Source organism: Bombyx mori, chromosome 4 (genome assembly GCF_030269925.1).
Source record: "Bombyx mori chromosome 4, ASM3026992v2".
NCBI lineage: Eukaryota > Metazoa > Arthropoda > Insecta > Lepidoptera > Bombycidae > Bombyx > Bombyx mori.
The window spans coordinates 6590612-6613582 of NC_085110.1; the positions used below are offsets into that span (position 1 = coordinate 6590612).

Sequence of the window (22971 nt, forward strand, 5' to 3'; positions counted from 1 at the left end):
TTAGATTAGTTTTCGTTATCGTGTTGTTTTGTCGTAAATGTAAGGAACGTTGTTGTACATATTCAGCACTATGTCTTGTTTTGTCGTGCGCACATAACCTATGTTGCAAGCCAAATTTTGTTTCTTTTTACTTGTGTTTTTTATGTATCTTTTTAGCTTGTGATGTGTATTGTGAGCCTAATAAATAAATAAATAAATAGATACGGATTTGTGATATAAAATACGTACCGAGCGTAAGACTAAATTAGATGATTAAATTAATTCCATTCGAATAATTTAATGTTTATAAGAACCTTTGTAGGAAATACTGAGAATTAAATAAATACTAATTCTTAACCTTTTTTTTTATTGCTTAGATGGGTGGACGAGCTCACAGCCCACCTGATGTTAAGTGGTTACTGGAACGTAGAACATCTACAACGTAAATGCGGCACCCACCTTGAAATATAAGTTCTAAGGACTCAAGTATAGTTACAACGGCTGCCCCACCCTTCAAACCGAAACGCATTACTGCTTCACGACAGAAATAGGCAGAGTGGTGGTACCCATCCGCGCGGACTCACAAGATGGTCCTACTACCAGTAATTACGCAAATTATAATTTTGCGGGTTTGATTTTTAATACACGATGTTATTCCTTCACCGTGGAAGTCAATCGTGAATCTTTGTTCAGTGTGTATTTCATTAGAAAAATTGTTACCCGCCTGAAATTCGAACACCGGTGCATCGCTCAACACGAATGCACCGGACGTCTTATATCTTAGGCCACGACGACTTCGATCTTATGTAACAATGGGGGACGACGGTATCCATATTTTGATATTCTTTTTGTGTCTATAAGATTCTATTCTATTCTGTTGCTTGTCAGTAGATTCCCAGAAATGAAATCGATAGCTTGTGCTTATAAATTAAATTTCACACACCTGGAGCGCAGAGATTCAATTTCAGCTTTGTAATCCATGTGCATCTTCTCTTGCAATTCCTTTATTTCTTTCTGTTTAACAGCGTCAATTTCTTCTAGTTTTCTTTCGAATTCCTTTACCTGATCCCTAGTTTTTTCGAGCAACTCCTTCGTACCGTCGTGTTCTTTACTTAATCTCTCTATCTCTTTCCGATGTTCTCGTTTGACATTTTCCATCTCATTGTTCAGTTGTGTGATGATATCGTCTTTCTCGTGTAAGGAGGCTTTCATGTCGCTCAGTTCCAGCTCGTGGTCGACGGTCAGGCGCTGCGTCTGCTCGCGGAACCTCAAAGCCGACTCCTCATTACTACGCTCCAACGCTTGTAATATCTCGACGTACTTCTCGTTCATATATTTAGTCTGTTCATTCAATTCATTTTTCAAGGCTAGCAACTCTTCGAGAATATAAAATACGTTAACTTTGCACAGCCCGTATAATTTAATGAAAAAACCTTGTAACCTATCCATGCTCGTCTTGTGTGTATCCATGTTCTCCTAAAAAATATAAAGCGTGTAACGATCGATACTTAAAAGTTTATAAGACATTTCACAAATTCAGATACTGCAAAATAAAAACGCTACAACTAAACACGCTAACAGGGGCCGGCGAAGACAGGAGCAAATAAAGAGAAAAATAAGACCTCCGATTCATTTTCATCGAGAATCATCTACGCGGTTATAAACAAAACGACAACTAGATACACTAATGAAGCGATGCAACGGATTATAAATTAGATTAAAATATATATGTGATCCATCGGACAGCGACCCTAAGCCATAACAGAGGTCTTGCAATAATAATGATGACCCGATGGGCATTGCACCTGTCGTCCGATCCGGCCCCACTCCAAGCTCGAGGGAAGGGACTCCTCGATGTAAAACTCGGAATTTTCAAACTCTTCTTGACGGTGTAGAGTATCGACAGTTTCCGTAAACGTAGGCTGGTTTCGAACCTCAGTGACGGTCGACACCGCTACCGTGTCCGGAGAGCACGTCGTCGAAATATCGATCTTCTTAGTATCGATCTGCTGCGACACTCTTTCGAAATCGCCAGTATCATTGTCACCGTCTGTGTCCCTGGAAACGAAAATAAATAAATATGAGTAATATTTTATAGCAATCTTAACATAAGTCTATATATTGCCAAGATATAATTACGTACTTATCAAAATCGACTTGTACTTCTACATTATTGTCTTCTTGGTTTATTGCACTTAACCTGGAAGCAATAAAGCGATAAGAAATTAACATATGTAATATTCACCCGGTGGTCGAAACTAGGTCTTAAGATACTAAAATCAAGATTTAGATTCATTTATTTACGAATTTTTCTTGTTTCTTGTAAAGGTGAAAAAAACGAATTATAACCATTATTTATATTAATAGCATTAAAACTTTTAATAATTACTATACAAATAAATGTAATTGATCGACAAACCAAAAAAAAAGATACTAAAATGGAATATTTGACCACTAAATGGATAGTTGAATGGAAGATGTTATTGCAAACTCAACGATCTTTTCACAGAGATGCGAATGTTGAGATGGATGTGTGGAGTGACAAGAATGGACAAGATAAAGAATAAGTATATCAGAGGAAGTGTGAAAGTAGTTCCGGGAATTAACAAATTAAAGAGCGGACGGTTAGCGTGGTATGGTCATGTGATGCGTAGAGAGGAGATGCATGTGACTAAGAGATCTATGGAAATGGTAGTGCAAGGTAGAAGAGAAAGAGGTCGACCGAAGAATACATGGATGGAGAGTGTGAATGACGATATGAGAGAAAGAGGAGTGAGTGCTGAGATGACGGCTGATAGAAGTGAATGGAATAGAAAAAATCGCTGTGCCGACCCCACCTAGTGGGATAAGGTGGAGACAAACAAGAAGAATGTTTGTTTTAAATAAAACCCCATTTTCTATTGATAGATTAAAACATAAAAAAATGGATGAAATAAATGTACCAAATGAACGAAAACATTACACATCAAACTTATTTCACGTCTTGTACGGATATTGAAAAATCGTATAATCTATATATATATAAATGGATTGCTCTCGCCAAAACTCGAGAACGGCTGGACCGATTTGGCTAATTTTGGTCTTCAATTATTCGTGGAAGTCCAGAGAAGGTTTAAAAAGTGAAAAAATGCTCGAAATTAAATAAAAACAACAATTTTGTTTTTCCTTTGATGTGTCCCCCGTCGGACGGATTCCTTTTGTTTGTTTTAAGTTTATTTTATACAAAATTTTAGATCTTTTATTTCTCGATTGAGGCACTACGAAGTCTGTCGGGTCAGCTAGTTACTAATAAAAAACCGACTCACCTTTGTTGAAAGAATTTAACGGTTGCTTCCATGTCATATTGCGGGACATCCTTCGCCAAATCCGGGAACGAATTCAAAATAAATTCGACGTCAGTATCCGTGATCTTCGGTAACCGATCATCGAAGACCGGCGGGGCCTGCGTGGAGAAGGCGGGCGGTAGGTCCGTGAGTCCGGGGAAGAGGCTCCTCAAGAAATGACCCTCGAAGAGTTCGTTGAACTCCTGACGGCGACGCACTTCCTCGTCGTGGATTTTAAGCAATTTTTCCGCTAATTCTGTGGCCCACTGTCGACAAAAGATTGTGTTTGTTTAATTTAGTTCTTCAAGTTCAAAAATTATATGTCGACAGGATTTTGCTCCTTGTAATGAATGTGCCGCCAGCGCCTCCGATCATTAGCCGCATGAACGGCGTCGTGGAATGGGATCTCGAGTGTGGGCGGATTTGGTCGAACCACCTTGTCGGACTGCACCCGCGCGGTCTCTTTCCCACGATATTCCCTGTCACGAATAGTCTCTCTAAGCTATCCGGTGTTTTCCGATATGACCGAAGTATTCCAGTGCGCGGCGAAGGCAGTGTCATTCCACTCACGTCTACTCATGTTAGCAATAAAAAAAGGCTGAAGTATACAAAATAATATATCACTTTAAGATGGTGCGTAGAGAAGGTCCTCCTGCGGGCGCACTCGTGCACGGCCCGCACGAACACGGCGGGCGCGCGGTGCAACTGAGCCACGATGCTGAAGTAGCGCGCCAGACGGTTGAAGCACTGGTACGACAGCATCGCGTGCGCGTCCTGCACCGACATCGAGTTCTCGATCATCAGCACCGCCCTATAACACACGCCTACTGTCAGCATCCACACAAAATATCGATAAAACCTCACCACCACACTTTTCTTCGTAAATTTATAAGATATTTGGACTTTTTGGCAGGAACGCGAGGAGTGAAGTTGTCTGATTTGGTTTATTTTATCTATTTAGTGTTCTTTAGGTTTAAATGTGAAATAACGGTAGTTTATTAACTTTAGTATCTGTGAAAGTGCACGAATGTGGGAAAATGAAACAAAGCGGCTGGACGTAACTTCTCGGGTTTCTCCAATGAGTCAAGTGACAAAATCTCAGTAAAAGACCACCATTTTAGTGGATTATATTCTATCTCATATCATCTCATTTCAAAGTCAAGTGAAAGTAAAACTTCCTAGAGGGCATTCTATCTCACTCTCTCGCATGTTAACGCCGATAAATTCATATGTTTTGTTTTGTCTCTTTTTAGTGTCGCTTTTCCGATTCAACAAGTTTCAAATCACAACATAACTAAAGAAGCTTTCATTTCAGCCACAAATATTCGTTTATCCTTCAGATTACCTTGTCTTTGTTCTCACCGAGTCAACTGATTTTTAACAATTAGCGATCATAGGCACCAAAACGCCTTGCCCATCTTGAATCGTCATGTTGAAATTTCAGTTGCTTTCGAATGACTATCCTACCCTCCGAACCCGAAGGCATGAGCGCTTCGCAGCAGAAATATGCGGGTCGACGGTACCAACCCGTGTAGGTTCACAGCGCGCCTTACCACCAGCAATAGTAAATACGGGAATTAGACGTAAGAATCTAGCTTCCGGGGTCTTGTCCCGAGCGAAATGCGAACGCTCGCTTTTGCGGACTGCACGAGCGGTTACCACCGTCCAGTCTATTTCTGCCACGAAGCAATCATGCGTTCCAACTTGAAGAGGGACAGCCGTCATGCAAACAGGTGATTCTTCAACTAGATGCCTCTCCTAGATGCCTGCTTCAACATTAGCCTCTAGATGAGTGAAGTACTTATAATAAAATAACGAGGAATTGCTAATCACAGCTTTGTTTTCTTTGCACTAGATGTCGAGCGAACCTAGACCGCACCTACCATCCTCTGTAAGAACCATTTTATTTGATACAAATGTTATAAAAAAAACACGTTGAAAAATAAAATGTGACTCACTCTAATCTTGCTCTCAAAATATGAGACAGTTCATCTTTCGACTTAGAGATGCGGCGTCTTATGTCCACTAAAGTCTGGTGTCCCTTGAGCAACTTCTTGAGCTGACACCAGTGCGATTGCACTAACGTCGGCAACACTGACGGGTCGCAAGCCGAGTTCAAACGTTCACGATACTGAAAGGTAATGTATGGTGTAAGGTAATGTACATCGAAATAAACGTCTTTTTTTTTGTCAAGAGGAAATCGCCGAACTTCGCTCCTCCACTGGGGATGGCAGGCGGGGTATGTCGTAGTCGAACCGACTAAAACCTCCTATCGCTCAACAACCCACGTCCGAACCTCGCATGAGACAGAACTCATGAAAAGGCAAAGGGGGGAGAGAAATAAACGGCTGCTTTAAAAAAATATGCTTTTTTATATAATTCGATACGATTTTCTTGGAAACACGAACTAAATATTTTTGTTTTTCTAGAAAGTGTATACTCAGAGCAATCTTCTCCTAAAAATGCTTGTACATATATATAATCCTACCAATTACCTTTTAAAATTAGTTTAAATAATTAAATGTCTATCTTATGACTATATTGTCGAATTACATTGCACTTGACAAAGCTATTAATTTAAAGTAAGTTAGTTTGATTTATATTTATTCAAGGAATTAAAAGGACACTCGAAAAAGTCTAATATTCTAAAGCTACATTCTTACTAATGCTGTTATATTTAAATCCTATCAAAATGGAGGCTAGGTTCGTTAGTCCAAACTACTGAACATAAAATTGTAAAAGAATCCAATGTTACTTGTATAAGCGAAGCAGCTTGATTGTGTTGGTCTCTTTCCAATTTCTTGACTTCACTTAACAACTGATCGAGCCCGTACAGTCGGTCCTCGATGCCTTTGATCTGTTTCAAACCTCGCATATTAGCGTATTCCAATATGTGACATAGTTCGGCTTCCTTTTCCTTCAGAGGTTCTGCAACGATCTGAAAAACGAATTTAATTTAAACCACTAACCCCCGCCTCGCAAAATACGAATACTATACGAAAATACTTCGAAAATTGGTACCCCCGCCTGGGATTCGACCATCGGTGCATCGCTCAACACGAATGCACTGGACGTCTTATCCTTTAGGCCACGACGACATAAACAAACATAACTTTTTTTTTTGCTTAGATGGATGGACGATCTCACAGTCCACCTGGTGTTAAGTGGTTACTGGAGCCCATAGACATCTACAACGTAAATGCGCCACCCACCTCGAGATACAAGTTCTAAGATCTCAGTATAGTTCCAACGGCTACCCCACCCCCTTCGAACCGAAACGTATTACTGCTTCACGGCGGAAATAGGCGGGGTGGTGGTACCTACCCGTGCGGACTCCCAAGAGGTCCTACCACCAGTAAATTTCAAACATAAACAAACATTTCATTTCAAAACATTTCAAAAACATCGATTTAGTCATTGTTGAGAAGTCAACTAGCTACCCATATTTTCAAAGTTAAAATAACAACGAAACGATTAGAATAATTAACATATTATTTTTTTGATGATATTCAACAAATGTGGACCAAAGATTATCTCTGTTAATGAATCATAAATGATTACAAGGTCGCGCTGAGATGTCACAGTAATCAGTTGCCACAAAATTTATTAATACACAATCACTGATGATTATTGTGAGAGCTCGGGAATAGGTTTTTTTTTTTTTTTTTTTTTTATTGCCCTTGTAGGCAGACGAGCATACGGCCCACCTGATGGTGAGTGGTTACCGTTGCCCATGGACTTCAGCAATGCCAGGGGCAGAGCCAAGCCGCTGCCTACCGCAAAGGTAGGTATCGTCATTTTGCTTATTACTATTGCGAAGAAATCATACTTTCCAATTTGAACGATTTAACAAACGTAATACAATTGAGAATTCCATATCACGTCTCAAGATCGGTTACTGCATTGTGACATCTGTGAGCTCCGGTGGCCAATTTACGGCAGGCCACTTACATTAGCAAAAATAAGCATTACTGGTGGTAGGACACTCTTGTGAGTCCGCGCGGGTAGGTACCACCGCCCTGCCTATTTCTGTCGTGAAGCAGTAATGCATTTCGGTTGGAAGGGTGGGGCAGCCGTTGTAACTATACTGAGATCTTAGAACTTATATCTCAAGGTGGGTGGCGCATTTACATTGTAGATGTCCGTGGGCTCCAGTAACCACTTAACACCCCAGGTGGGCTGTGAGCTCGTCCACCTACATAAGCAATAAAAAAAATTAAAAAAAAGCAGTAACATTTGTGAAAAAAAAATTACTAAAATGCAAACAAACCCGATTAAGTCGATGAAAACATAACCTAGAAACACATATCGATAAAATTTTACGACATTAAATGATAGTGAACGTTTATCATAAATCTTAGTACATTTCCCGAGTTGTAAGCGTGATAACGACGATAATTCATCTTAAACGTGTAGATAGCACACGGTATTCATAACAAATATCAATTATTTTTTTCGTTGTGTACTTGAAGTGTGTCCGCTTATCGGAAGGTGAGAAAGCGAACGTATTGTTTATAATAACAACTAGTGGACCCAGCGAACTTTGTTCCGCCACACGGTTTGTTTCAAACACATCAACCGGTCAACTTCAAAATTCTACTATAATTAACCATAGAATATATTCTGTTTAGCTGTCAATTGCGTTTTTTTATTCCATATCAGTTGCGTTTTGTTATGCCACGTTTTATGTCACGTCCAATGGGAACGTGATAAAAAGTATCCTATGTCCTTCTCCTGGTTCTAAGCTACCTCCTCACCAATTTTCAGCCAAATCAGTTCAGCCGTTCTTGAGTTATAAATAGTGTAACTAACACGACTTTCTTTTATATATATAGATATATGTTCGGAAATGGATAAATAGATTCAATAACAGCTATCGGTTAAATTAAAAATGTCAAGACATTGATTTTACCGGTTGATGGTACCGTTGCCAAATCACAATTACAGCCATTACAACTAAAAGAAATTAGCTTAATATTAAAATAAAATAAAAACTGTCTCCTGTATTATTTCTAACGGAAAAACGAGTTAAAGAAAAGTACTTCACAATACTAGATATATGTAATAAAGATGACCCATCGGCAATTGAATCGAATCTCCATCAGCATATGCCAATGAACCGAGGCGACAAAAGCCTTAACGTTAATATCGGAACTTACCTTGTAAAATAACACCGACTTGAGACATCTCAAACCGAAGCGTATGACATTTCGCGTTAAAAATGAGCGGGATAGTAGTACCTATTGATGGATGCTCACATTACGCCTAACATGCACTGTCTACAGGCTATACCGCAGGGTAAAATATTTACTTACCAAAGCAAGACCCTTCTTGCAGTAATCAAGAATATCCCTCAAAGAGGCTTTGTTCCCTTGAGCAAGGATCCAATGTAATAACGTTGGCTCCTCCCTGCTTTCAGACGCCCTCGTCCTGAACATGATCCCTTCGTCTGAGCTCTCAATTTTTTTACCAACTTGAGATTGCACATCTTTACTGCCCGATGAGACATCTTGATCGAATACTAGAAAAAAATATATTAGAAAACTGTAGAAAGAAAATTCAAGTTTGTAAACAGATTATAACGTATTCTGTGCACTAATATTCTAACTAATGCGTAAGACGCCAATTTCCTCGTTAACAAATGGTGTAATAACATCAAGATTTTTTAAGTTTTTTTTTCGGACATAATGTCGAACCTCCGACGAGGTAGCCGCGTCTAGGAGGCACGCAGGGTTCTTGACGATCTTTAGATTTTGGGAGCAGACCACGGGTCCAAGGACATAATTTAAATAGTGTGATACAAGTGTTGACGGTTGACAATGACAGATTAAAATGAAACCGAATCAAACAGATCAAACACCAGGTAATAAAAATGAAACCAGACAAATTTCGATTATGATTGCCACCATCCTGTCTAGTTCGGCTAGGAAACAATCTCGCGTTACGGTTTCAAAGCTAGGCCAGTCGCTTCACAATACAATAGTTAAATCAGCAACACGTCTCATGAATATGTAGTGGCGTGTGAGTGACGGCAGTAATAAAACAAAATGATAAAATAAACCGAATAATTAAATTAATTCGATAAATTTCGCAGGAATACATTTTGGAAAACCACAATGAAACAAAGGCCGCCGATCGATGGACCTCGCCGCATCTTACTTGCTGAAGAGCTTATGCGTTTTTTTTTTTTATTTCAATGCAAATAAAATGTTACTGTACTAACTATGTATGTAGTTACAGAACGTGACTTGACTAAAAGTTGCTATAAAATCGTTTTAAAATGAAAACGTTTATGCTTTTTTACTCCACATTCTTGGCATCAGACGACAATGAATACATAGCGATAAATAATACTAGCTATTAACATCTTATATCATCTTAACATAAAATTGTGCATGTTTTGACAAAGCTTTTATTTGACGTCAAAAATAATCTTTACCGGAATAGGGAACAAAAAAAAACATCGTATAACCAAGCTCGGTTAATATCAGTAACGCAAACGGCATTTTTTGCTCCATCTTCTATCAATTATCATGTACGTATGGGAAAAAAATTACCAAACGTCTTGCAGCCATTTTAAATATTGTTCACTGTTTCGCGATACGTGTAGTTCGAAAACAAACAAAAAAATAAACTCGTTTTAGTAGCAAACTGAATGATTTTTTTTTTATTGCTTAGATGAGTGGACTAGCTCACAGCCCGCCTGGTATAAGTGGTTACTGGAGCCCATAGACATCTACAACGTTAATGCGCCACTCACCTTGAGATATAAATTGTAAGGTCTCAGTATAGTTACAACGGCTGCCCCGCCCTTCAAACCGAAACGCATTACTGCTTCACGGCAGAAATAGGCAGGCAAATTTGTATCATTTGCTTTTCTAGTTATTGTGGTCTAGGATACCAATGTGCTTAGTGCGAGTTTTTTAACGTTCTAGACACCGTAAAAGTTAACTAAAATTTGCAAACTGCTTTTTTAATTAAAATTTGAAATTCGACTTAAGTTTTACGCTGTTAAGAACGTTTTAAAAAAATCGCACTAAGCACACAGGCTGAAGAGATAATTTATTGTGTTCTCAACGATCTTTTATACGCGTGCAAATTATCTAGTTAATCACTCGTCTTGAAGTTGGTTGACTTTACCATAACAAAAAAATCCGTTACATAGATAGATAGATGGTCAAGCTAATGATATTTGGTTCGAAGGATGTCTCCGTTTGTAGCCTCTTGATTTCTGAGGCATTTCTCAAGGCAGAGGTCGCAGATCGGAGATCTAGTATATAGCGTTATTATAAGGTTTTTTAAAGTCATATTGATATAGCGTGTATCCAGGAGAGCCCTGCCTTTGACTGTTAATAACTTACTGAAAAAAACAAAGAAAGGTAGGTACATAATTGTAATCCGTGAGATAGGTAACGGTCGCGTTTTAAAACAAATTACTAGTTTGACCAACGAAATTATCGTGAATTAGTCAAAATAACTAGGCAGCTATCTTACTGTAATGATTGCTTTATAATAGTTATGCATTTAAACTAATTTGCATACAATAAAATAAAATTTAAATTACAAACGTTTCTTCGTTTTTGTTTTCGAACTGTACTATGAATTTTGATTACAATTTTATTTCAAAAAAAAAAAATACTTTATTTTCTTTTATAGAATTTTTCTTTCAAATATAATTGTTGAAATTTTATTTTTAACTTTAACTCGCTAATTAGGTATACGTTTCAAGAATAGAATTAAATAAATAAATAAAAAGACAAACTAATATTCAACAATGATAATTAAATGGTCAAAATCTGGAAACTAATTGGCAACAATCACACATTTTTATATTCGGGAAGTCCTGCTTTAGGTTCCACCCACGGCACTATTAAATAACTACACCGATTAACTGTCTTACCTAATAAAAAAGCATGAACATGTCTTTCGTCATTTAAATATTTAATTAAACTTCATACGTACCATCTTCCTCGGACAATTTAAAAGCATCAACACCAAAATCCTGAACGGCTTTACTCTCTGAACTATGATCCAATGCGTGACCGCTTCTATACGAGTGACCTTCGAAATCCGTCTCCTCAAAAACATCGAAGGCAGAGAACCGATGTGCTTCCGCGTTCAGTTGCAAAGCTGGCAATATCGGTATTTTAGCTAGATAATCTAAAACTTCGTTTAACCTGCGAATAACAGTAAACTTGAAAAGAGAAAAGAACCTCTAGTCGTAAACAATAAGTTCATTGATCTCTCAATAAAAATAGCTCGTCTTATTTACTAGAGCCGCTGTGTTTTATGATAAATGCAATAAATAAGTCAACATCCACACTTTGGCCTCAATGTAAAAAGACATTCAGTTTCTTTGCAAGTGAGCTAAAAATATACAACAATGTTAATGTTTATTTTGTAACTTATCTACGTAAATAAATCGCAAGTTGATAATACGGTATCCAACTTTATCTGAACCAGACAGAGTAACGTCCGTATGGCAAACGAAAAGTAGGTCAGAGCTGGTTCAAGGATAAGAAACTAATTTTATAGTGTGATTCTATAAGTTTTGATAAAGCAACAGGTATATAATCGAAATTTATATTAAATAAGACAATTAAGGCGAATAAAAGTGCTCGTGCTCACAGCCCACCTGATTGATATTAGGTGGTTAATCGAGCCCAAAGACATCAAAACACAACACAACTAATAATAAAAATAGGGGGCACAAGTCACACAAGGCCATCTCGCACCAAACTAGAATTCCCTGCACTATGGGAACCAAACTGATTTACATATATTTAAATATGTACTGGCATTATAATAATGCCGCTGCCTACCTTGAAATTTAGGTTCATGTCTCAATTTTATAGTATAACTACGGACACCCTTCAAACCGCAAAGCATCATGCGCATGCTTCGCATGCTTTGCGCTAGAAATAGGCAGGGTAGTAGTAACCCGTGCCGGTTCTAAGCCAGTATAAAATCATATATCAAATTAAAACGTTGAACACATAGCAACAAGTCCGTATGTCATTTAATACGTAATTGTTACGCTACGCTCTATGTTAATGCTAGACTGGCTTGGCAACCGATTAGTTCTGTACAAACCGCAGAGTGATGAAGGCAATTACAATTAGTATTGAGTATGTGGTTTGTATTTTGAACAAGTTTAATGACAAATGGAATATTTTGGCCAGCTATAAATTTTTACCTTTCATTTTGGGTTTTGTTTCTCAAGTAACATAATTAATTTTTAAAGCGGTCTGTCTATACATGTACCAGAAATCCAAGCTGTATTCAAGGTGGAAACAACGGTATAAATAAACTAAAGTCAAATAACGAATTTGATTTAATCTATCAAATTTTTTCAATTACTTAGACGCGGATCATGCATGATACAAAATTATTTTTGTTGGATATGATAATGTACGCATGTTGTAGGATTAGTCGAGTTCGGTGACCTATTTTTTAAAAGAAATGACCTACTGAACATTGGATTTGCAGACAATTTGTCAACAACAATCAGTCAACAATAAATATGTTGTTTTTGTAACGATAAAACGTGTCAAAGAACCAAACTATTGCGATCTTGGATTGTCAACCGTGACAAGGTTAGATTAGGTCCAACACGGTCACGAATTATGAGTTCAAATCAGGGTCAATTAGCATCGCTATATTACTCCTTTAGATGTATAATATATAACTAAACATAAATTGTAATATTTTTGACAATACATACCAAAATATCGTCACAAATTATCGTAAATACAAAAAAATATATATTATCATAGCTTTTATAAATACAAATTGATCCATATTTGAAATTGTATAACTTAAAATAAACCGTATTCTGTTATACTCGTAGTACGTGATTGACAGGGACATTAGAGGTGAACCAGCCGGTGGCGGTGTGCCCGATATAGCGACCGATTGCACCTGAGTTCTAATTTGTTCACTGAGTCAATGCAAATATGAGATATATCTCCCAAGGGGCTTAACCTTGCCGAACTTTTTTTTATAAAATTGGATATTTTGATACTAGGAATTAGGAATTACACATTCTGCTATAGATTGCTTAAAACTGAACCGAAATTTTTTTAGGTATGTATTTAACAACGGTATGCATATTGTGATGTTAACGGGTTCCGGTAACCATTTAACGCCAGATGGGCCCGTGAGATCGTTAATTCACCTGACCAAAATGTAGTTTGATCTAGCCTATAGTTTTATGAACGTTCGCCTATAGTCATTCGTCGTGGCCTAAAGGACACGACGCCCGGTTCAATCGTATAAAGCAATGCATCGGTGTTCTAATCCCGCAGGCAGGTACCATTTTTTCTAATGAAATACGTACTTGACAATTGATTACGAATGACTTCCACGGTGAAGGAATAACATTGTGTAATAAAAATCATACCCGCAAAAGCTTTAATTTTCGTATTTTTTTTATCTATTCGCTGGTAGCCTAAGAGGCTATTTCAGCTATACGTAACTACTGGTGGTAGGACGTCTTGTTAACCTGCACAGGTAGATACCACCACCATGCCTATTTCTGCCGTGAAGTATTAATGCGTTTTGGATTAAAGGTGGGGTAGCCATTGTACTGTAAAACTGAGACTTAGAGATCCCAAGATGGGTGGCGGCATTAACGTTATTGATATCTATGGGCCCCAGTTACCGCTTAACACCACGTGGGCCATGAGCTTGTCCAACCATTTGTGAAAAACAAAAAAAAACAATTCAAAGCTCTTTATTGGCACTTTTATATTATTATTACATTTAATACTAGGCACTCTTCACTGTTCTTATTCATATTAATTTAAATTTTGAGGAAATTTAACAGCGTTATGGTAAAATTTAATCACTGCCTTATTCCTAACTAACATAAATTACATTTTACTTTGATAATATCCACTTGCTTTTAGTTCAAAGCAAATGGATATTATCCATTATGTTTCATTCATAATTTTTTTTGTATATTTTTTTATTTATTGTTGGATTGGTGTTGGAGTGATGTTATGCAAATTGATACTAATTAAAGCCTTTTAATTGACAATAGCTTTGGAAGTAGACATTGTTTTTCAACTGTTAAGTTTGCAGCATGTTTCCTTAAAAGGATAAGGTATCTCAAACTTTTTACTATAGTACATTTCTATATAGTAATTGCCAGATTTTGCTGTGGTTAATTGTACTCACGTTTCAAGGTTTTCATGGTACTCGTCCTTTTTTAGTCTGTGTTTTTTGAAAGATTCTTTGAAACTCCTAGACCGTTCACAAAATTCATTGTAGATGTCTTCTAAATTTGCGACAACGGCTGCCCATCCCTTATTAAAAATAAAATATATCATATTATTAATCACGATAACCCGTCCCATGATTTAGAACTCTATTTTAAATAATGAAGTTACAAATCAAAGGAATGTTACAACAGGATTTTGAATAAATATATATTTTTAAATACTGAATATCACTTGTCTGCAATGAGTTTTAGGGTTTTCATTTATTACTAGTTTATACACACCACATTTATATACTAGTAATGTTGGCTTTATGACTATGTTAAAACAGCATAAACTAATAACTACTGAATGTTGAGAGAAAATAGAAAGACTGGTTTGGACACATGACAATTTTAAACCTACCTGATGTTGTAAATGCTGCTCATGTACAAGTTGATCACAACTCCTATAAACTTTATATGCGAGATCACTGAATTGTTGTGCCAGTGAGGCACATGTTATCACTGTGTGAACTGTCGGTGCCATGGAACAACAAACTTCCACTTCATTCTTCAGTTCAGCAACTGATTTCCCGTCCAAAGTATTACGAGTATCACTAGTGAATTCACCAGAGCTCAGCTCTACTATGGGACTTAAATCGCACACTGTTGAAGGATTAAAAGAGAATTGGATATCGCAACAGACATCACATTTAATAAATATATTTTAATTTGAATAGACATTAATAATAGAATTATTTAAAATTTTATTAATCAATCTATAATATAGAACTATAAAAAGCAAAAGTATATCACAACTTATTAGCATTTTCTTCTTATATAAATATTATTTGAAATTACTCACTTGATTGCTGCAAGTGGCTTTCTTTAACTGATGGTTTGTTGAACATATAAATAGGATTTGTGTCTGTACCAGCACTGTATGAGGAAACCATGTGGTCCGATTCTAATACTTCACCTCCACTAACAAGCAGCACTAAAGCATTTGCAGGTACCTTTGTTTTCCTTTCTATTGCTATTTTCAAATTGGCAACACTAAAAAGTTAGCCCAGATTATTTTGTGCACAAAGTTGCTCCAAATTATTGTTATTTAGCATAATTAAAAAAAATTAGATTGTGCATAGTTGACAGTAATTTTTTTAAACTAAAGCCTCTCTTAAAAAGCATTGTCGTTTAAGGAAGTAGGCAATTCACACTTCTTTTAATATTGACTTATTTAAACCACACACTTTTTAAGTAAATAATCTACTGTTCTAGAAATATATGTTAGGGTAGTACTAAATAATATGTTAATCTGTATCTCATAACTATAGTATACTTACGTTTGCAGGGTTAAGCTCATGTCATATGTGGTCATTTGACCAGCATCAACATGAAAAACATACAACATTTTGACTGTTTAGTAAAACCACTTCAAAATTTTATAAGCCTGTATATTTTATACCCTTCAACTCTGAAATATAAATATTATTTTATGTATTATGTATTAGTTTTAAAACAAATTGTATTCACAAGTGTGATCAACAAATATTATTTGAACAATAGTAATGCTATTTATTTAATAGTAACAGTTTTGATGATTGAATCAACGTTCAAAACTTTCATGCTGATTTTAATTTTCAAAGTTAAACTTATAATATCATGTGTGTAGCCATATAAATGGTTTTTTTCTTTAATATATGAGCATTTGCTTCTTTGTCTAGGGTACATTGGCTTAGCTGAATTATAAACCATAAGAACACGAATGAACATGTAGGTACGATCTTTCATAGAAAATCCACATTAAGAATTTATTATCTACCTCCATTTAATTTAACATAGTAAAATAGCCGTAACATATTAAAGTTAATATCAAAATTAAATAAATAAATTTTTTTACAATAGATCACCGTGACAACACGAGGTGTTTTTTTTGCGTTTGATCACAAATGAATAACAAAAGATAGGTACTTCACTTACGTAGTCTACCGTAATGACTCGATTGATTTATCATTGCTATTCAATTTTACATTTTGTAGTGATTAAAAATGGTTCATAATTTTAATCAACAAATTATTGGAGAAAAACAATATTCTAAATCAACTTATTTCATTTTCTTTGTATGTATTGCAAAACACCACCATTTCATAACTCGATAACTCAGCTGACATGCAAACACAATGACAATACTGAAAACTGACATTTGAAATATATGATAAATGTCACAAACAACGAAGCCATGGAAATATCACTCTAGAGTCTATTCTCTACATAGAGGCCATGGTATTTAAAAAATGAAAAATATTTCTATTACTCTGTCCAGTTGTATGTACTGGCCATTCTGGTCATGTATTATACAATTTTCCATGCAGGACGCACGATCTTGATAATTGTACAGCGGAGATCGATCAACATTTCAGCGATAATTTGAACGCCCTTAGGGCTTATTGCTACTTGCTAAATTTTTTTATTACCCTTGTAGGCAGACGAGCATACGGCCCACTTGATGGTGAGCGGTTACGGTCACCCATGGACTTCTACTAGCACAAATATACCCAGAAAATTTTGTAGAAGTAAATAAACACTTTATTTGGAGTCCTCACAGTGTATTTGGACGCTAGCAACTGTGCATGGTGCGCAAAATGAACCTGAATGATGATGCAACATGTCGATTTTGTATGAAGGAGGTACAAAATATGCATCACAGACATCATATGTGCCTTGGGTCTAGTACTGAAGCGTATGAGCATTGTCAATGATGAATATCTAGCCCGAGATGTCTCGCAGCTCTTATCTCCAAAAGTCATTACAGGATTCATACGGGCGGTATTTGGAGTTCTACTACAGTTCTACTTCCAAGAATAGAAATGTCAGACAATCCTATAAAAATAGTTATCGTCCTACCAAAGAACGTAGAAAATTACAGTTATTTTATACATAGTAAGAATTGCGTCCCACAGTCAACGGTCCGAAGACAGATTTTTTTATCTCATATCATGGATTTTTACAAGAGCGGGATATATTATTTCAGCTCGGAGATGACTGATATGGACTTGACTGAATGATGAGAGAGACTGGTCTCAAGGGAGCTATCAGATGCCGAACATAAATACAGGGTACACAAATCCACTCTTCAACAACCATAAAATAACCTTTCAACTTATGAGGTCATTAAATGGTTATCAATCATAGCTGTTATATATAATATTAAATATACTTATTAAATAGAAGAATATTACGTATAGAATCCGTCGGACAAATAAAAAGTGTGAATTTTTATTGTGGTTTTAATATTAATACTTTTTGAACTTTAGGTTTTTTTTTATAATGAGGTCGGGTTTTTTGTTTCATTTAATAATTTGTAGTCGTTTCTGATGAACCGTTGAATACAGTGCTTACTAAACGTATATACATAGGTGTCTTTGTGTAAATAATGTACGAAACTGAATACAATGCATTCAGATGTATAAATCTTTGTGTAATTTATTCATGGTTCGTTACTAATTTAAAAGAAAATAAATGTGAAATGTATCGAGAACGTGGCGTTTATCGCCCTCGTTCGTTGGCGTTCATCGAAATTATGATTAGGAAGTATTTCTCCGGTTTATTTGTCGATATGTCCGTAATATATCTCAACCAATGAAGTAGGAAACCTATGGAAATGAAACGTCAACCAAAATTTCGTGCCAGTGTGACGTCATCTGGCCACAAAACATGGCGGCTTTAGTGCTGTACAAAAGATTTCAATGTTATCAGGTTTTATCGATAAACGTTCTTGGCTCATTTTATTTTAAATATTGTTGAGTATTATTTATTTTTAGAATTTATACTTTAATGAGAAGTAAGTAGGTATATTGTTATGTGCAAATATGATATGATTTAGATGGGTGAAATCTAAGACAAGTTCGTCCTTCGAATTTGCCAAGTAAACGATATGATGATTTTTAAAAGTTGCTACACTGATTTTATAAAGTTGTCGTTTGTCGCAAAACATAAAGATATGGCGTAGTTCAAAGCCATCAGCCCATTTCTAGCGTGCTAAATGTTATCGTATTTTGAGTACGTGTTTTTCTTAGACTATTACAATCTATTTTAATTGTTTTCCTGACTCTAAAGTCCGTAACATACTACCGTAGCGCACCCCAAGGAAGGTGCGCCGCACCATTTGAATCACTTTCGCTTGAGAGTGATTCAAATTTTAAACTTATCAAGGGACCGCGTGAAAAAAAAAACACCTACAGAACATTTATTCATTAATTACAAACGTCATTCCTTGTGACTTCCTCTCTAAAATCACTTAATTATTAAATATTTAACAAATTTACAATAGTGTTTTACTCACTGCGGAATAAAACTATTTTATTTAAATAGTTCCGAAGAGATTTTGTCGGTAGCCTTTTTCCCGAAATATCTAAACAGAATGTCTAAATATGTTTTGATGACATATTTTAAAGTGGTATTTATGATTAGTGTCATGATCAATAGATTCCGACCGAAAAATGGATTTTTCGGATGAGGGCTCCATAATGAATTTAAATACATATAGATAATAGTTTTAGGGCATCGACTTTCTTGAGATCCTATAAAATACGTTTTAATTATTATTTTTGTATGTTTTAAGCATGATAAATTATGAAATTTTATATAATCAATCATATTAAATCGATATCAAAGTCAATTAATAATGTACAACCCAAAACAGACGGCCGAACTGACGTGACAATGACATTTGGCGCGCTAAACATGGCGGATTTTCGGCCTCATTAGACGGAGACGGAGATATTTACGTATATTCATGTTTCATTTTATGTACGCACTGAAATACTGTTATATTGTTTTCCTGCGAGTTACAGTGCTGAGTAAGAACGAGATAGATATATGTTTATGTATGTGCCTTCAAAATGGGTGCTATTTATATAAGCAATTGTACGTATAGAACAATATGTCGTGTCCCTACTATATAGGTCTATGATCTCAACCGATGTCTTGCGACACGACACGTCTTATACGAAATTATATTTTATAATTGATGTCCATGAGGGACGATGACCACTTAGGCCGTATGCTTCTCTGCCTACAAAGCCAAAAAAATACAAAATAATAGACTTATCGACCTCACTTCTGAGGGAAAGCCTTCATTCTTGTAATGGTAACTATGTACGGTTTTCAACAACTATTATACGTCTATTCTTCCGTCTCCGTCTGTTCTTCTTCGGCCATGAAAAATACTAACTGATTTTCCCCTTTTTTTTTAACTTTCTACTAGAATTACAAATAAAACATTAAAAATGATTTCTGTGAAATTCGCATGAAATTACGATACTTGTTTAGCACAGAATAAAAAATAGTTAAACGGAATCTAAAACAGTTTTGTAGCAAACCGAAATAAATATAAAAGTTTCTGATTATGGGAATATTTATTCTATTCAATAAGGACATTAGTTTAACTTTCATTATTTAAAAAAAACGTGTTGTTTGTTTTGTTCTATTACCCTTCATTAGTCAAATCTTATATTTTTATTACATTTCCTGAATGTATAGAATATATAACATGAGAGGCTTATCGTGATCTATAAAGAGTATGGGAGAAAGCCTCGCGGGCGCGATCCAGTACATTGGTCGGACCAGATCCGCACCGCTCTTGATTCCACATTTCACAACACCTTCCGCACCGCCAGAGACAGAAACCGACAGTGAAAAATCATGCTAGCGAAAGTGATATAGAAGGGTGGTCATGATCCTCAGCGTTGAGAACTACGACGCAAGGAGGAAGTTAGAGGGTTTCACTTCTGTGAAGGTTCTTAGTTTAAGTTGTTGATAGGTACATGTTGATATTGGATTGATTACATTATTTTATATTTATCTAAGCACCGACTGATCTTTATGAAATACGTTACCTATCATGTTGTAATACATATTCTCTACTCTTTTTCCGAGCCGTAAATATAATTAAAACTACTTTCGTCCGTGACCACGAAAAATGTAGAATATTCCCAACGTCGGAAATAACATATACCTAATGACAATTAAAAACGCGAGATTTAAGTCGTCGTGGCCTAAAGGATAAGACGTCTAGTGCAAACGTGTTGAGCGATGCACCGGTGTTCGAATCTCAGGCGGGTACCAATTTTTCTAATAACTGTAAACTGAAACTGTAATGCGTTTCGGTTTTCACCCCTCAGGGTGGGGCAGCCGTTGTAACTATATTTGAGACCTTAGAACTTATATCTCGAGGTGGGTGGCGCATTTACGTTGTAGATGTGTATGGGCTCCAGCAACCACTTAACACCAGGTAGGATGTAAGCAATAAAAAAAAAAAAAAAACTTATACCTAAACATAGTTACTATAAAGTGAAATTCAAAAAGTAGTACCTAATAATACTTGTAATGTGTGTAAAATATTCCATTCAACAATATGTTAATCTTTGGTTGAGAAAACAAACCGAAACTTTCCTTATTTTAAATAAATCAAAATGAAGTTTTATAGTCCATTCTGGTCCTATTGTCTTTGTGTTCTTCTTCTTCTTCTTCTTCATTGTTCCCTCACTGCTGAGGATCGCGACCACATGTGACTTTCCTCCAGTGTTCTATCATAGATGGTATGGACCGCATGGTATAGACTACCACCAACCGCTTCCTTTACCAGATCTGACCATCTGGCTGGTGTTCAGTGTTACCTATATTAAATTAATCTAGGGGACCCGACAGAAGTTGTCTTAATGATATGAATAGGATGATCGGACAATTTTATTAAATTATTGTATTGTTATCGGTCCTGGATAAATGTACCAAGTTTCAAATCAATCCGGTGTTTTGAAGGGCGTGAAATTCTTTCAAAGATTTCGTTAGATAGATAGGTAGGTACCAAGCTTATAAAAGCGCATTAATAAGATCAAATTGATCTTATATTTTATTGATATCAACTTTAAAATTCTCTGATTAAAGTCTTAAACGTATTAAAGTCTTATGATTCGAATAAAATAAGGATAACAACGGTCACTGCCGAAAATAACTGAAGAAGCCGCTCTCTGCTGATTCTCGTCCGGCCTATCTTTCCAGATTCCTTAACTTGCATGGGCACCTAGATGACCTAGTGTAGATCGAGAGAGACCTGTCCAGTAGTGAACGAAGACTATGGACAGATGAGGATGAAGCGTACTTTAACCCTGTTTTTAAATGAAGATCAATTGTACATAATATTGTAATCGCTGTTAGTTTTACTAATAGAACAAACAAAACTATTTTTATCAGAACCATTTAAAATCATTACCTACCTATCTATTTAAAACTATTTATAGTAAAATTCTTGAAGGATAAAATACAAACGTCACTATATCGTGCAATTGAACACGATTCAACACTTGTTTGTTTTATTGCTTTCACCTAGAATATTAATATTATAGGTAGTTATTCCGATACACAATTTAATTTCCAGTCATACCTAACCGGAATCAGCTGCTAAACGCATAACCGCTGTCAGCGCACCCACGATTAAATTCTTCAAAACTTGTTTCAATTGTATTGACTTTAGAGTTTAGGAGAACAATTAACTCAAGTACCTACCCTATATCATTACCAGTGATTTGAATGATACAGCGCATGGACTTATCGCAAATCTTTGATGCTCTACCGCAGGCTTAGCTGTAATCTTGATATTAGTCCGATATTGTATCCTCATAACAACACTCACTAGTCTGTCTTCCATAGCAATAAATTATGTGTAGTCTTCGATAATTTCCTACACGTCATTACGGGTCCTCCTGATCCATTAACGGTGCTTTTAGGCACCATAAGCACCGGTCACTTTCCTCGCTGGCGACGAAGGGCTCGACGAGCGAATTAACACAGCCCACTGAGTTTCTCGCCGGATTTTCTCAGTGGGTCGCGTTTCCGATCCGGTGGTAGATTCTGCGAAGCACTGCTCTTGCTAGGGTCAATGTTAGCAACACTCCGGTTTGAGCCCCGTGAGCTCACCTACACACGTTAGGGTGAAGCTGAAATAGCCTCTCAAGGCTGTCAGCACAAGTGAGACAAAAAAAAAAGATAATTTCCTGTTCATTTAGGTAGATAGCTTATATAACTGGTTATCAACCACCATGTGGTGTGGTTTTAGCTAAGATATCTAGTAACCCTATTTCTGCCGCGTCCAGAAAAGTTGATATTGGCCTGCCAGATTTGAACCCCTTACTGTTTGACCACCTTATTCTTTGGGCCATGACTATTATTTAATAATCTATTGGCATCGGTGGTAAAGTAAGTATGTTAGTGATTTGCAAATCGTCAAAGCAAAAAAATAAAAAAGTTAGTAAGTTAGATAAGTATGTATTAAATTTGGTTTAGTAGTAAATACAAACTTGATTGTTATTGAGATCGAAAATGTATGACATATATTCAGGCATAGGTGTGTACTCCTTGTTAACATTTAACTACTGTTAGTGAAAGCAGGTACGATGATATAACTAATCA

General features: G+C 36.2%; 1 protein-coding gene and 1 long non-coding RNA gene across 3 annotated transcripts in view; one reads left to right on the forward strand and one right to left on the reverse strand.

Moving 5' to 3' along the window:
* The window catches only part of LOC101742845 (RB1-inducible coiled-coil protein 1), a 26200-nt gene extending 9497 nt beyond the window's left edge, over positions 1-16703 (reverse strand). Inside the window, exons 1-14 of one of the 2 annotated variants that reach the window (XM_004929319.5) lie at positions 16486-16703; positions 15849-15979; positions 15371-15561; positions 14930-15171; positions 14484-14611; positions 11265-11479; positions 8618-8823; positions 6058-6240; positions 5261-5433; positions 3927-4113; positions 3285-3568; positions 2123-2179; positions 1914-2037; positions 923-1455 (exon numbers count right to left, since the gene is read on the reverse strand). In XM_004929319.5, the coding sequence (XP_004929376.2) occupies positions 923-1455; positions 1914-2037; positions 2123-2179; positions 3285-3568; positions 3927-4113; positions 5261-5433; positions 6058-6240; positions 8618-8823; positions 11265-11479; positions 14484-14611; positions 14930-15171; positions 15371-15561; positions 15849-15916 (2591 nt within the window). In that variant the 5' untranslated portion in view covers positions 15917-15979; positions 16486-16703. The remainder of the gene's footprint in view (positions 1-922; positions 1456-1913; positions 2038-2122; positions 2180-3284; positions 3569-3926; positions 4114-5260; positions 5434-6057; positions 6241-8617; positions 8824-11264; positions 11480-14483; positions 14612-14929; positions 15172-15370; positions 15562-15848; positions 15980-16485) is intronic. The other variant, XM_012692970.4, reaches the window with a different exon arrangement.
* Positions 7676-9589, forward strand: LOC110385730 (uncharacterized). The gene is made up of 2 exons (XR_002430985.3): positions 7676-7793; positions 9397-9589. It is a non-coding gene; the product is annotated as an uncharacterized LOC110385730 (long non-coding RNA).
* Positions 16704-22971: the final 6268 nt, after the last annotated feature.